Here is a 15,000-nt window from a genome sequence, read left to right as displayed (position 1 = left end):
TTATCAACAACACCCAGAAACGCCGTCGGCTTCGCTGGGCCTAAGCTCATCTAAGATGGACTGATACAAAGTGGAAAAGTGTTCTGTGGTCTGACGAGTCCACATTTCAAATTGTTTTTGGAAACTGTGGACGTCGTGTCCTCCGGACCAAAGAGGAAATGAACCATCCGGATTGTTATAGGTGCAAAGTTGAAAAGCCAGCATGTGTGATGGTATGGGGGTGTATTAGTGCCCAAGACATGGGTAACTTACACATCTGTGAAGGCGCCATTAATGCTGAAAGGTACATACAGGTTTTGGAGCAACATATGTTGCCATCCAAGCAACGTTACCATGGACGCCCCTGCTTATTTCAGCAAGACAACGCCAAGCCACGTGTTACATCAACGTGGCTTCATAGTAAAAGAGTGCGTGTACTAGACTGGCCTGCCTGTAGTCCAGACCTGTCTCTCATTGTAAATGTGTGGCGCATTATGAAGCCTAAAATACCACAACGGAGACCCCCGGACTGTTGAACAACTTAAGCTGTACATCAAGCAAGAATTCCACCTGAGAAGCTTCAGAAATGTGTCTCCTCAGTTCCCAAACTTTTACTGAGTGTTGTTAAAAGGAAAGGCCATGTAACACAGTGGTGAGCATGCCCTTTCCCAACTACTTTGGCACGTGTTGCAGCCATGAAATTCTAAGTTAATTATTATTTGCAAAAAAAAAATAAAGTTTATGAGTTTGAACATCAAATATGTTGTCTTTGTAGTGCATTCAATTGAATATGGGTTGAAAATGATTTGCAAATCATTGTATTCCGTTTATATTTAAATCATACACAATTTCCCAACTCATATGGAAACGGGGTTTGTAGTTAAAATGACAGATACTACACATTAAAGTGATGATAAATTGCGAACACATTTTGTCAACGCCATAAGATGTGGGCGTGGCCTGGCGCCAAACTTTGTTGCGATGATTCGCCACAACACACAAAACGTTAATAACTCGGCTCCACAAATTCAGATCTTGGTCTTATTTAGTAGAAATGATGATGATGACACCCTGGAGTGCCCGATGGGTCAGTACCTGTTACTGTTTACTCGTAGTGGGCGGAGCTTGGCGGCGAAAACCGCCCCACGACATCACCAATCTAACTGTCATTTCTGCACTTTATGTGACCAGAGACGGATACTAACCTGATGGGTGATGATGAATTGTGAACAAATATTTGCAACTGACAGGATGTGGGCGTGGCCTGGCGCCAAACTTCAATCTGATGGTTCGCCCCAAGAAGTCAAAGGAGTTGTCTGGAGACCGGCACTAATCCGTCATTCTGGGGTATTGTGTAGAATTTTGAGGACAAACTTGAATTTGTGGCTGTTACATAAAAAGTGTGGATACTTTCCAGATGCACGCCATGTCAAATATTAGTTTATTGACTAGAGTGTCACCGTATATTATGTAATTAGGTACACCTGCACAACGTATGAGAGATGTAAGATAACAATGCTGACTTGTTATTGACATTAGAGATGTCCGATAATATCGGTAGTCCGATATTATCGGCCGATAAATGCTTTAAAATGTAATATCGGAAATTATCGGTTTCAAAAAGTAAAATGTATGACTTTTTAAAAGGCCGCTGTGTACACAGACGTAGGGAGAAGTACGGAGCGCCAATAAACCTTAAAGGCACGTAATATCTACGGCTTTTCACACACACAAGCGAATGCAAGGCATACTTGGTCAACAGCCATACAGGTCACACTGAGGGTGGCCGTATAAACAAGTTTAACACTGTTACAAATATGCGCCACACTGTGAACCCACACCAAACAGGAATGACAAACACATTTCGGGAGAACATCCGCACCGTCACACAACATAAACACAACAGAACAAATACCCAGAATCTCTTGCAGCACTAACTCTTCCGGGACGCTACAATATACACCCCCCGCTACACCCCGCCCACCTAAACCTCCTCAAGGATCCTTGCAGGAACTTTCTCAATGGTGTACCTACCCTCCGTGACCCAGAAAGTGAGCTGTGTGTCTCACTTCTCCCTTGATCTCCCTCTGGACTCTGACTGCCTCCCTCGTTCCTCGACTACTCTCTCTGCCCCACGGACCGCGCGCGAATCTCGGGTCCCTTCTACGTTGCCCTCTTTGGTTTTGTCTGCTTCCTCATTCAACATTTACGGTAACACTCAACAGCTAATCTACACACATAGTCACACACACCATTCTATAGTTTATTAGTATTATTATTATATATATATATTTTAAGTATGTATACATTAAATCATTGAACATTACTACCCCCTGGTGTCTGTTGCCGTCGTCTCCAATAGTGAAACGCAACACACCCCTACCCCCCCAACTCAACCCCGCCCACCTCAACCTCCTCATGCTCTCTTAGGGAGAGCATGTCCCAAATTCCAAGCTGCTGTTTTGAGGCATGTTAAAAAACATAATGCACTTTGTGACTTCAATAATAAATATGGCAGTGCCATGTTGGCATTTTGTTTCCATAACTTGAGTTGATTTATTTTGGAAAACCTTGTTACATTGTTGAATGCATCCAGCGGGGCATCACAACAAAATTAGGCATAATAATGTGTTGTTATCGGTTGATTACGGAATTGGTAATTAAGAGTTGGACAATATCGGAATATCGGCAAAAAAAGCCATTATCGGACATCTCTACTTGTGACATTGTCATGGGAGATATTGTATTATTGTTCCTAATAGCACATGTGTGTTGTCCAGCTCAGATGTTATTTATGAAACAGAGTGAAAAAGTGCCTTGTCTTGGGGAGGGGAAGAGAAGTGGCACATCTACTTCCTGGTGTTTCCTCCTGACTTCACGCCGCCAAACACCGATGGAGAGACTTCACCCCTTTTCTCTGTGGAGGACACAACCATTTTTGTTACACTTTCTCTGAGACACATCACTTCCTGCTAGGCCTACAACACGCCAGTAGGGGCAGCATTGCTCTGCAAACAATTTGCTGGTAAATACCTTATTACTATTTGTTGTATTCAGTACTCGTTATTCTCTCCATACTATTTGTATTGTTCAAACATCACTCGCTCACTACAACCTTTTATGATGACAACAGTTGGACTCCGTAACAAATGACTTTATTACTTCTTATGGGGATTTTTAATAAATGGTATAACGATAATAAAGCGGAAAGACGACCACATCCCTTCATTGACTTCCTGTTCCACTCAGGATTGAATACAAAGTCTCCCTACTAACCCACCAGTGCCTCCATGGAAATGCCCCCCTCTACCTGACCCTCTCCCTGACCACCTGAGGGCACCACAGACTGTGGATGCTTTTATAAAAGGCTTAAAAACCTTTCTTTTTTTTTTTTTTAAAAAAAGCCTTTTTTTTTTTTTTTTTTAAAAAGCCTTTTTTTTTTTACATATATGTGTGCTAGTTATAGCTATTAGGCTGTTCTAGTTTTTATTTGTTTTACTATTTATTTTGGGGGCAGCTATTTGTGGTTCTGGCGTTGTTTTTTAAATACACTGTAGCACTTTGAGGTTGTTTGTTCAATGTAAAGTGCTTTTACAAATAAAATCTATTATTATTATAATATGCAGATAAAATATGATACAGCATGAAACACACATACGATGTATTAATTAATAAGAGGGGTAATGAATACATTTTTTTTTTAAATGATACCACTTTAAATTGGATACGTCTAAGTGTTACAATGTTAATGTTATTTACTATGATTCTTAAAAATATATTAGTACATTTTAAAACTATACTATACACAAAAAATGTTATACATAATGAAAGAAAACAAATCCATTAAGTAATAATAGGTAGTATTATATATTATATAATAGTCACATTTTTTAAATAATAAATATTCTAAAGTGGGGAAAAACAACTATAAATAATAAATACATATATATACATTTGATATATGGAGTGCTTCCTTTATCCTTATATTCTTATGTATGTATATATAATATAAACACACACACACATATGTTGGTATATATACACAAACACATAAAGAACACACAATATTTGTTTCTTAAAGTTCATGATAATAATCATGTTTCCTAAAGGGAAAAAAAACGTGGCAACCTAAATAATAATCTGAGCTTTAATTTGGATATGACTGTTTAGAATGTTAAAATGTTACCTGGACATTCTCTCTATAGTTCATAAAGGCCAGCGTTTGACACTGGAACAGATTCATTCACTTTATTTCCATTGGGATTTTTTTTTTTTTTTTAATTTTTAAAGCTATTAATAATAAACAATTTATTAATACATCTTAATAATGGTGGTTAACTTTTTTTTAAATAATTATATAAAGTTAAAGAAAAAGGTTACATTTCACTCTCTAAGTACTTTATTTAATAATCACACTATAAAAATAATATTCACTACACACACATTTGATTCCAGTGGAAAAAAAGTCCAACAGGAGTTCTTCCTTTGTCTTATATTCTTAATGTCCTTATATGGAGAGCTTCCTTTGTCCTTATATTTGTAATGTCCTTATATGGAGTGCTTCCTTTGTTCTTATATCCTTAATGTCCGTATATGGAGTGCTTCCTTTGTCCTTATATGGAGTGCTTCCTTTGTCTTATATTCTTAATGTCCTTATATGAAGTGCTTCCTTTGTCCTTATATCCTTAATGTCCTTATATGGAGTGCTTCCTTTGTCTTATATTCTTAATGTCCTTATATGGAGTACCTAATTTGTTCTTATATCCTCAATGTCCTTATATGGAGTGCTTCCTTTGTTCTTATATCCTTAATGTCCTTATATGGAGTGCTTTTTTGTCCTTATATCCTTAATGTCCTTATATGGAGTGCTTCCTTTGTCTTATATTCTTAATGTCCCTATATGGAGTGCTTCCTTTGTCCTTATATCCTTAATGTCCTTATATGGAGTGCTTCCTTTGTCTTATATTCTTAATGTCCTTATATGGAGTGCTTCCTTTGTCCTTATATCCTTAATGTCCTTATATGGAGAGCTTCCTTTGTCCTTATATTTGTAATGTCCTTATATGGAGTGCTTCCTTTGTTCTTATATCCTTAATGTCCGTATATGGAGTGCTTCCTTTGTCCTTATATGGAGTGCTTCCTTTGTCTTATATTCTTAATGTCCTTATATGAAGTGCTTCCTTTGTCCTTATATCCTTAATGTCCTTATATGGAGTGCTTCCTTTGTCTTATATTCTTAATGTCCTTATATGGAGTACCTAATTTGTTCTTATATCCTCAATGTCCTTATATGGAGTGCTTCCTTTGTTCTTATATCCTTAATGTCCTTATATGGAGTGCTTTTTTGTCCTTATATCCTTAATGTCCTTATATGGAGTGCTTCCTTTGTCTTATATTCTTAATGTCCCTATATGGAGTGCTTCCTTTGTCCTTATATCCTTAATGTCCTTATATGGAGTGCTTCCTTTGTCTTATATTCTTAATGTCCTTATATGGAGTGCTTCCTTTGTCCTTATATCCTTAATGTCCTTATATGGAGAGCTTCCTTTGTCTTATATTCTTAATGTCCTTATATGGAGTGCTTCCTTTGTCCTTATATCCTTAATGTCCTTATATGGAGTGCTTCCTTTGTCCTTATATCCTTAATGTCCTTATATGGAGAGCTTCCTTTGTCTTATATTCTTAATGTCCTTATATGGAGTGCTTCCTTTGTCCTTATATCCTTAATGTCCTTATATGGAGTGCTTCCTTTGTCCTTATATCCTTAATGTCCTTATATGGAGTGCTTCCTTTGTCCTTATATCCTTAATGTCCTTATATGGAGAGCTTCCTTTGTCTTATATTCTTAATGTCCTTATATGGAGTGCTTCCTTTGTCCTTATATCCTTAATGTCCTTATATGGAGTGCTTCCTTTGTCCTTATATCCTTAATGTCCTTATATGGAGTGCTTCCTTTGTCTTATATTCTTAATGTCCTTATATGGAGTGCTTCCTTTGTCCTTATATCCTTAATGTCCTTATATGGAGAGCTTCCTTTGTCTTATATTCTTAATTTCCTTATATGGAGTGCTTCCTTTGTCTTATAGTCTTAATGTCCTTATATGGAGTGCTTCCTTTGTCTTATATTCTTAATGTCCTTTTATGGAGTGCTTCCTTTGTTTTATATTCTTAATGTCCTTTTTTGAGAGCTTCCTTTGTCTTATATTCTTAATGTCCTTATATGGAGTGCTTCCTTTGTCTTATATTCTTAATGTCCTTATATGGAGTGCTTCCTTTGTCCTTATATCCTTAATGTCCTTATATAGAGTGCTTTTTTTTGGCTTATATTCTTAATGTCCTTATATGGAGTGCATCCTTTGTCCTTATATCCCTAATGTCCTTATATGGAGAGCTTTCTTTGTCTTATATTCTTAATTTCCTTATATAGAAAGCTTCCTTTGTCTTATATTCTTAATGTCCTTTTTTGAGAGCTTCCTTTGTCTTATATTCTTAATGTCCTTATATGGAGAGCTTCCTTTGTCTTATATTCTTAATGTCCTTATATGGAGTGCTTCCTTTGTCCTTATATCCTTAATGTCCTTATATAGAGTGCTTTTTTTGGCTTATATTCTTAATGTCCTTATATGGAGTGCTTCCTTTGTCCTTATATCCCTAATGTCCTTATATGGAGAGCTTTCTTTGTCTTATATTCTTAATTTCGTTATATAGAGTGCTTCCTTTGTCTTATATTCTTAATGTCCTTATATGGAGTGCTTCATTTGTCCTTATATCCTTAATGTCCTTATATAGAGTGCTTTTTTTGTCTTATATTCCTAATGTCCTTATATGGAGTGCTTCCTTTGTCCTTATATCCTTAATGTCCTTGTATAGAGTGCTTTTTTTGTCTTATATTATTAATGTCCTTATATGGAGTGCTTCCTTTGTCCTTATATCCTTAATGTCCTTATATAGAGTGCTTTTCTTGTCTTATATTCTTAATGTCCTTATATGGAGTGCTTCCTTTGTCCTTATATCCTTAATGTCCTCATATGGAGTGCTTCCTTTGTCTTATATTCTTAATGTCCTTATACGGAGTGCTTCCTTTGTCCTTATATCCTTAATGTCCTTATATGGAAAGCTTCCTTTGTCTTATATTCTTAATGTCCTTATATGGAGTGCTTCCTTTGTCCTTATATCCTTAATGTCCTTATATAGAGTGCTTTTTTTGGCTTATATTCTTAATGTCCTTATATGGAGTGCTTCCTTTGTCCTTATATCCCTAATGTCCTTATATGGAGAGCTTTCTTTGTCTTATATTCTTAATTTCCTTATATGGAGTGCTTCCTTTGTCCTTATATCCTTAATGTCCTTATATAGAGTGCTTTTTTTGTCTTATATTCCTAATGTCCTTATATGGAGTGCTTCCTTTGTCCTTATATCCTTAATGTCCTTATATGGAGTGCTTCCTTTGTCCTTATATCCTTAATGTCCTTATATAGAGTGCTTTTCTTGTCTTATATTCTTAATGTCCTTATATGGAGTGCTTCCTTTGTCCTTATATCCTTAATGTCCTTATATAGAGTGCTTTTCTTGTCTTATATTCTTAATGTCCTTATATGGAGTGCTTCCTTTGTCCTTATATCCTTAATGTCCTCATATGGAGTGCTTCCTTTGTCTTATATTCTTAATGTCCTTATACGGAGTGCTTCCTTTGTCCTTATATCCTTAATGTCCTTATATGGAAAGCTTCCTTTGTCTTATATTCTTAATGTCCTTATATGGAGTGCTTCCTTTGTCCTTATATCCTTAATGTCCTTATATGGAAAGCTTCCTTTGTCTTATATTCTTAATGTCCTTATATGGAGAGCTTCCTTTGTCTTATATTCTTATATTCCTTATATGGAGAGCTTCCTTTGTCTTATATTCTTAACGTCTTTATATGGAGTGCTTCTTTTGTCCTTATATCCTTAATGTCCTTATATGGAGAGCTTCCTTTGTCTTATATTCTTAATGTCCTTATATGGAGTGCTTCTTTTGTCCTTATATCCTTAATGTCCTTATATGGAGAGCTTCCTTTGTCCTCACATTTGTAATGTCCTTATATGGAGTGCTTCCTTTGTTCTTATATCCTGAATGTCCTTATATGGAGTGGAAACTTTCTCCAGCATAAACTAACTAATAATGTGAGTTTGCTTTAAGTACATTTCTTTATCGGTTTTGCGCTTTCCGCCAACACCACTCTCTAATAATGTACCCTGTGTGTGTGTGTGTGTGTGTGTGTGTGTGTGTGTGTGTGTGTGTGTGTGTGTGTGTGTGTGTGTGTGCGCGTACCACACTCCTCCATGACTTGCAGCGTCTTGCTCTTCTTTGGTCCGCTGCTCGCCACTTTCTTCTGGTCGTCAGTCAGGCGGTCCTCTCTCCCTGCGGGACGCTGCATTTCTTCTCCTTCCTTTGCAAGCTGCAAAAGAAAAAGAACGTCTAACAAACTGGACTAGAGTGTTTAGTAAAGTGCTCTTACGTACTTGAGACATGTCGGACAAGCGCTCTCTGCTGTTTAGTCCTGGGTGCAGTCCCTTCATGGACACAAGTCAGTCTCAGGAGGACAGGAAATGCTTTTAAAAGACTAACAAATGATGTCATGTGTGTGTGTGTGTGTGTGTGTGTTCTTGTATTGCTACCCTTCTTGAGACATGAGGAAGGAAAAGTAGCTTCCATATGAGGAGGTGTGAACAAGTGATGACATGAATCATGGTCCCAATACAGAAAACCATTGCATCTAATAGAGAGACAAATACTAGAGTGTGTGAACATTGCTCCAAAGTCAGGATTTTTTTGTTGATTTAATGTACATACAAAAGTAAACATTGACAGGTGCAAAGGCAGCAGTATATGATAAAAGAAGACGGCAGCTAAAGGACTTCCCCGAAAAAACCCGCCAGGTGAACAGCTGATTTTACTAACGTAAGACAACCCGCGTCCCATATGTGACCATAGGATGAACAAATACACTACGCTACTAAGACTATAGTGGCCATTAACAGTAAGCTTCTACATCTGGGTCGCCCAAAGTGCGGCACAGGGGCCATCTGTGGTCCCTGACTCCTTTGTCATTGGCCTTAAGCACATTACAAAAAACAAAAAAATAGAGATCTCATTTGCACCCCTGGTGGTGAAGTCTATCAAAATGAGGGTGGTCCCAAAAAGGAGGGATTCTTCAAATTGACTGTGAGTGTCGCTTTTAAAAGTGCTCCCCCTCTGGTCAACATATGAAATAACAAGTGTGTGTAAGAAATTGAAATGTGCCCCCTTTGGCCAAAATGTATTAAAAAAATAAAATAAATATGTATATAGAGACATACTGTAACTTGAAGTAAATAATGACGATTAAAAACCAATTAAACAAAAAATGTAATATTAAATAATTAACTAAAAGCAGTCTTTTTTTTTATATAAAATTGGGAACTATTTCCCATATTCTTTCTTTTTCTGTAATATTGCAATATTTTCTCGTAAAATTATTACTTTTTTATGTAAAATTATTACTTTTTAATGCAAAATGGTGACATATGAAATTATGACTTTTATCACAATATTGCCAATTTTTTTGGTTGTTCTTGTAAAATAGTGACATTTTTTGAGTAAAATTATTATTTTTGTCATCATGTTGCCAAGTAAAACGCAGATTATTATTATAATATTGCCAACATTTTAAAGTTTTCTTATAAAATTGTGACTTTTGTCAAGTAGAATTAGGACTCTTCATAAAATTGACAACATTTTAAGCTGTTTAAACAGTATTTTCTTTCAGTGTACTTAAAGAAAAGGAGATAATTGGAAAATCCGTCCACTAATTAATTTTTATCAAAGGTTAGGTGAGCTGAAAAATAATAATAATAAAATGAAATAGTAATAATAATCACTATTCTTTGTAATCCTATTCTAAATTAATTCATCATTTTCAAAAATCTGTTTAAAAAAAATACAAAAAAGAATCACTTAAAAAACATCATTTAGAAAAATAATACAACTTTAAGGCCATTTGTGCGCCAAAAGGAGCTTTTGTAACCTGTTTTGAAAACGGGCTATCATCATTTTTATACCAAATCATACATTCCGAGAGTGGGTTTAGAACCAAGCATCGTGTGGAATCCAAAATTGATTCTGAATCGAATCGTCGCCCCCGAGAATCGGAATGGAATCGTGACTTGCTGTAATATTCACACTGCGACAAATAGTAGCGGTAGCACAAAAACAAAGAACAAAAGTCACTCGATTCACACTGAGGCGTGTTATTGGGGCCACAAATTTTTGCTTTATAAAACAGGAGTTCAGAACATTCAGACAGCGATTCTCCCAACCGATATAATAGTGAAAATAGACATTAAGTGGGAACTATACAATGATACATAATCTTATATACAGTATGATAAACTCATAGAGTAGCTTGAATGCTAACATGAAAACAAGAGCCATTAACGCCTTTCCTCGTTAAGAAACAACATACCCAATCTAAACTTATATGGATACATCATTAAGATATTCAGTTGTGTACATTGAACCTGCATGGAGGGGTTTTTAGGGTGCGTTCAAGGACCGCTGAAAAGAGTAGGAAAACCAAGAGTAGAACGCCCACCAGAAATAATATATAGTAATAGTATATTTTATTTGCAACATATTGAAATAAATGTTAAAGTGCGGAAGCAATATCTCAAACAATAAAAGCGTAGCCATTAAAACCTAAAATACTAAGACTAAAACACAACACATAGTGTAGCATAAGAAACACAAGAAATGCAAAATAGTGGCTTTTCTGACTGTGTTTATTTTCATTATTTAAAAATATCCAAGGATTTCAGCGTGTGTGTGAGTACTTTTTGAGCTCATTCAATGCAAAAATAACGACGGTGCGGATATAAAATCTTCAATCGTTACATCCCTAACTCTTGGCCGTCACTCCAGCAGCACTGAGAGCGGACTCGGTCAAACTGCCTCGAGGTGATGTCAATAAAGGAAGTTATCATAATCAGCTCATTTTTAATTATTTCAACTAAAGAAATTAGATTTTATTTTCCATCCATCCATCCATCTTCTTCCGCTTATCCGAGGTCGGGTCGCGGGGGCAGCAGCTTAAGCAGGGAAGCCCAGACTTCCCTCTCCCCAGCCACTTCGTCCAGCTCCTCCCAGGGGATGCCGAGGCGTTCCCAGGCCAGCCGGGAGAGATAGTCTTCCCAGCGTGTCCTGGGTCTTCCCCGTGGCCTCCTACCGGTCGGACGTGCCCAAAACACCTTCCTAGGGAGGCGTTCGGGTGGCATCCTGACCAGATGCCCGAACCACTTCATCTGGCTCCTCTCGATGTGGAGGAGCAGCGGCTTTACTTTGAGCTCCCCCCGAATGACAGAGCTTCTCACCCTATCTCTAAGGGAGAGCCCCGCCACTCGGCGGAGGAAACTCATTTCAGCCGCTTGTACCCGTGATCTTGTCCTTTCGGTCATAACCCAAAGCTCATGACCATAGGTGAGGATGGGAACGTAGATCGACCGGTAAATCGAGAGCTTTGCCTTCCGGCTCAGCTCCTTCTTCACCACAACGGATCGATACAGCGTCCGCATTACTGAAGACGCCGCACCGATCCGCCTGTCGATCTCACGATCCACTCTTCCCCCACTCGTGAACAAGACTCCGAGGTACTTGAACTCCTCCACTTGGGGCAAGATCTCCTCCCCAACCCGGAGATGGCACTCCACCCTTTTCCGGGAGAGAACCATGTACTTGGACTTGGAGGTGCTGATTCCCATCCCAGTCGCTTCACACTCGGCTGCGAACCGATCCAGTGAGAGCTGAAGATCTTGGCCGTAGGAAGCCATCAGGACCACATCATCTGCAAATAGCAGAGACCTAATCCTGCAGCCACCAAACCAGATCCCCTCAACGCCCTGGCTGCGCCTAGAAATTCTGTCCATAATGGTTATGAACAGAATCGGTGACAAAGGGCAGCCTTGGCGGAGTCCAACCCTCACTGGAAACGTGTCAGACTTACTGCCGGCAATGCGGACCAAGCTCTGACACTGATTATACAGGGAGCGAACTGCCACAATAAGACAGTCCGTTGCCCCATACTCTCTGAGCACTCCCCACAGGACTTCCCGGGGTACACGGTCGAATGCCTTCTCCAAGTCCACAAAGCACATGTAGACTGGTTGGGCAAACTCCCATGCACCCTCAAGGACCCTGCCGAGAGTATAGAGCTGGTCCACAGTTCCACGACCAGGACGAAAACCACACTGTTCCTCCTGAATCCGAAGTTCGACTATCCGGCGTAGCCTCCTCTCCAGTACACCTGAATAGACCTTACCGGGAAGGCTGAGGAGTGTGATCCCACGATAGTTGGAACACACCCTCCGGTTCCCCTTCTTAAAGAGAGGAACCACCACCCCGGTCTGCCAATCCAGAGGTACCGCCCCCGATGTCCACGCGATGTTGCAGAGTCTTGTCAACCAAGACAGCCCCACAACATCCAGAGCCTTAAGGAACTCCGGGCGGATCTCATCCACCCCCGGGGCTTGCCACCGAGGAGCTTTTTAACTACCTCGGCAACCTCAGCCCCAGAAATAGGAGAGCCCACCACAGATTCCCCAGGCCCTGCTTCCTCATAGGAAGACGTGCTGGTAGGATTGAGGAGGTCTTCGAAGTATTCCCTCCACCGATCCACAACATCCGCAGTCGAGGTCAGCAGAGCACCATCCCCACCATACACAGTGTTGACACTGCACTGCTTCCCCTTCCTGAGGCGGCGGATGGTGGTCCAGAATTGCTTCGAAGCCGTCCGGAAGTCTTTTTCCATGGCCTCCCCGAACTCCTCCCATGTCCGAGTTTTTGCCTACGCGACCGCTGAAGCCGCACACCGCTTGGCCTGTCGGTACCTGTCTGCTGCCTCAGGAGTCCCATGAGCCAAAAGAACCCGATAGGACTCCTTCTTCAGCCTGACGGCATCCCTCACCGCCGGCGTCCACCAACGGGTTCTAGGATTACCGCCACGACAGGCACCAACTACCTTGCGGCCACAGCTCCAATCGGCCGCCTCGACAACAGAGGTACGGAACATCGTCCACTCGGACTCAATGTCCAGCACCTCCCTCGTGACATGTTCAAAGTTCTTCCGGAGGTGGGAATTGAAACTCTCTCTGACAGGAGACTCTGCCAGGCGTTCCCAGCAAACCCTCACAATGCGTTTGGGCCTGCCAGGTCTGTCCGGCATCCTCCCCCACCATCACCAAAGTCGATCATGGAACTGCGGCCTAGGGTGTCCTGGTGCCAAGTGCACATATGGACACGCTTATGTTTGAACATGGTGTTTGTTATCGATAATCTGTGATGAGCACAAAAGTCCAATAACAGAACACCACTCGGGTTCAGATCCGGGCGGCCATTCTTCCCAATCACACCTCTCCAGGTTTCACTGTCGCTGCCAACATGAGCGTTGAAGTCCCCCAGTAGAACGAGGGAATCACCCGGGGGAGCACTCTCCAGTACTCCCTCGAGTGAATCCAAAAAGGGTGGGTACTCTGAGCTGCCGTTTGGCGCGTAAACGCAAACAACAGTCAGGACCCGTCTACCCACCCGAAGGCGGAGGGAAGCTACCCTCTCGTCCACCGGGTTGAACTCCAACGTGCAGGCTTTGAGCCAAAGGCAACAAGAATTGCCACCCCAGCCCGTCGCCTCTCACTGCCGGCAACGCCAGAGTGGAAGAGAGTCCAGCCCCTCTCAAGAGAAGTGGTTCCAGAGCCCTTGCTGTGCGTCGAAGTGAGTCCGACTATGTCTAGCCGGAACTTCTCCACCTCACGCACTAGCTCAGGCTCCTTCCCCCCCAGCGAAGTGACGTTCCACGTCCCAAGAGCCAGCTTATGTAGCCGAGGATCGGACCGCCAAGTGCCCTGCCCTCGGCTGCCGCCCAGCTCACATTGCACCCGACCTCTATGGCCCCTGCTATGGGTGGTGAGGCCATTGGAGGGGGGACCCACGTTGCCTCTTCGGGCTGTGCCCGGCCGGGCCCCATGGGGACAGGCCCGGCCACCAGGCGCTCGCCATCGTGCCCCAACTCCGGGCCTGGCTCCAGAGGGGGGCCCCGGTGACCCGCGTCCGGGCGAGGGAAACCTGAGTCCTTTGTTTGTGTTCTTCATCGAGGTCTTCGAGATTTTATTTTTAAAAAACAATATTTTAAAAAAGTTGTAAAAAATAATTGAGTCTGTATCGATTCCCAGGTACCGGGAATTGATACCATATCGGTTCAAATGTAAGAGGTACCCAGCTCTAATGATAGTTATGAAAAACACCAACCTTATTTACTATTAACAGTCTGGAAAGGACTTATGGCGTAATTGTTTGGCCACAATAATTCATACCCAACCTTCCTTTGCCCCCAAATAAACAAAAAATACTGTGTGACAATAACATGGTTGTTTTTTTGGCCTGGATACAGAATGATAAAATCTATGAGTGAAGGTTAAACTTCAGTAAAAATATCAACTCTTTGGTTTTGTGTTATTGTTAGTTATTGTGGAGGATGCATACAGTCTAGGTTTAAGAGTTCTTTCTTTTTACAAAGCCATGTTTAGAGTATCTAGTATTTTTCCTTTGTATATTCTACTAGTTTCTCTTGTGTTCAGAGGTCTGTTTTATGTCTTAACCTTGGAATGTGAATACCGACCCCACTGGTTCCTTATCAGTGTTGCGAGGGGGAAATGGGGGTTTTCTTTGTGTGCAAAGGAGTTGGCTTTTCCGTTGGAATGACAGATCAACTAGAGTAGCCGATATGAATGTATTGGTTAAGTTGACCTCCTAAAGCTTTAGTAAAACTTGAAAATATTCCAATTCTGTCTTGATGGTCCTTCTTACTCAGCATATATGTCATCGAAAGTACTTGGGATTGACCAGTAACTTAGATTCCCTGGGAGGAAGAGCTGGTCGACGCAACATTATCCAACACATTTCATCTGTTTCACTTTATTGTGTGAATGCTCCAAAGCATTCACACAATATTAGGTT

The 15,000-nt window shown here is 40.7% G+C and overlaps 2 protein-coding genes across 2 annotated transcripts in view; both read right to left on the bottom strand.

The window, feature by feature from the left end:
• Positions 1-1,403: 1,403 nt before the first annotated feature.
• mustn1a (musculoskeletal, embryonic nuclear protein 1a) lies at positions 1,404-9,379 on the bottom strand. The gene is made up of 3 exons (XM_061940386.2): positions 8,481-9,379; positions 8,290-8,416; positions 1,404-2,896 (listed from the first exon to the last, which is right to left on the bottom strand). Exons 1-3 carry the CDS (start codon positions 8,535-8,537, stop codon positions 2,829-2,831), a joined length of 252 nt encoding a protein of 83 aa, XP_061796370.2. The 5' UTR covers positions 8,538-9,379; the 3' UTR covers positions 1,404-2,828.
• A 3,720-nt stretch (positions 9,380-13,099) lies between these two features.
• Positions 13,100-15,000, bottom strand: part of rft1 (RFT1 homolog) — a 41,389-nt gene continuing 39,488 nt past the window's right edge. Inside the window, exon 10 of the mRNA XM_061929710.2 lies at positions 13,100-15,000. This exon is cut by the window's right edge and continues 1,446 nt beyond it. The gene's annotated coding sequence lies outside the window, so the exon portion shown is untranslated.

This window comes from Nerophis lumbriciformis, linkage group LG03 (genome assembly GCF_033978685.3).
Source record: "Nerophis lumbriciformis linkage group LG03, RoL_Nlum_v2.1, whole genome shotgun sequence".
Lineage (NCBI taxonomy): Eukaryota > Metazoa > Chordata > Actinopteri > Syngnathiformes > Syngnathidae > Nerophis > Nerophis lumbriciformis.
This window is presented reverse-complemented; position numbering and strand designations above follow the sequence as displayed.

Excerpts from the sequence above, each read along its gene's own strand:
- mustn1a (XM_061940386.2), bottom strand. The coding sequence starts at position 8,537 with ATGAAGGGACTGCACCCAGGACTAAACAGCAGAGAGCGCTTGTCCGAC. Across the intron at positions 8,417-8,480 it reads GCTTGTCCGACATGTCTCAA|CTTGCAAAGGAAGGAGAAGA; the intron begins GTACGTAAGAGC and ends TTTCTTTTGCAG. Across the intron at positions 2,897-8,289 it reads GCAAGTCATGGAGGAGTGTG|AGAAAAGGGGTGAAGTCTCT; the intron begins GTACGCGCACAC and ends TGTCCTCCACAG.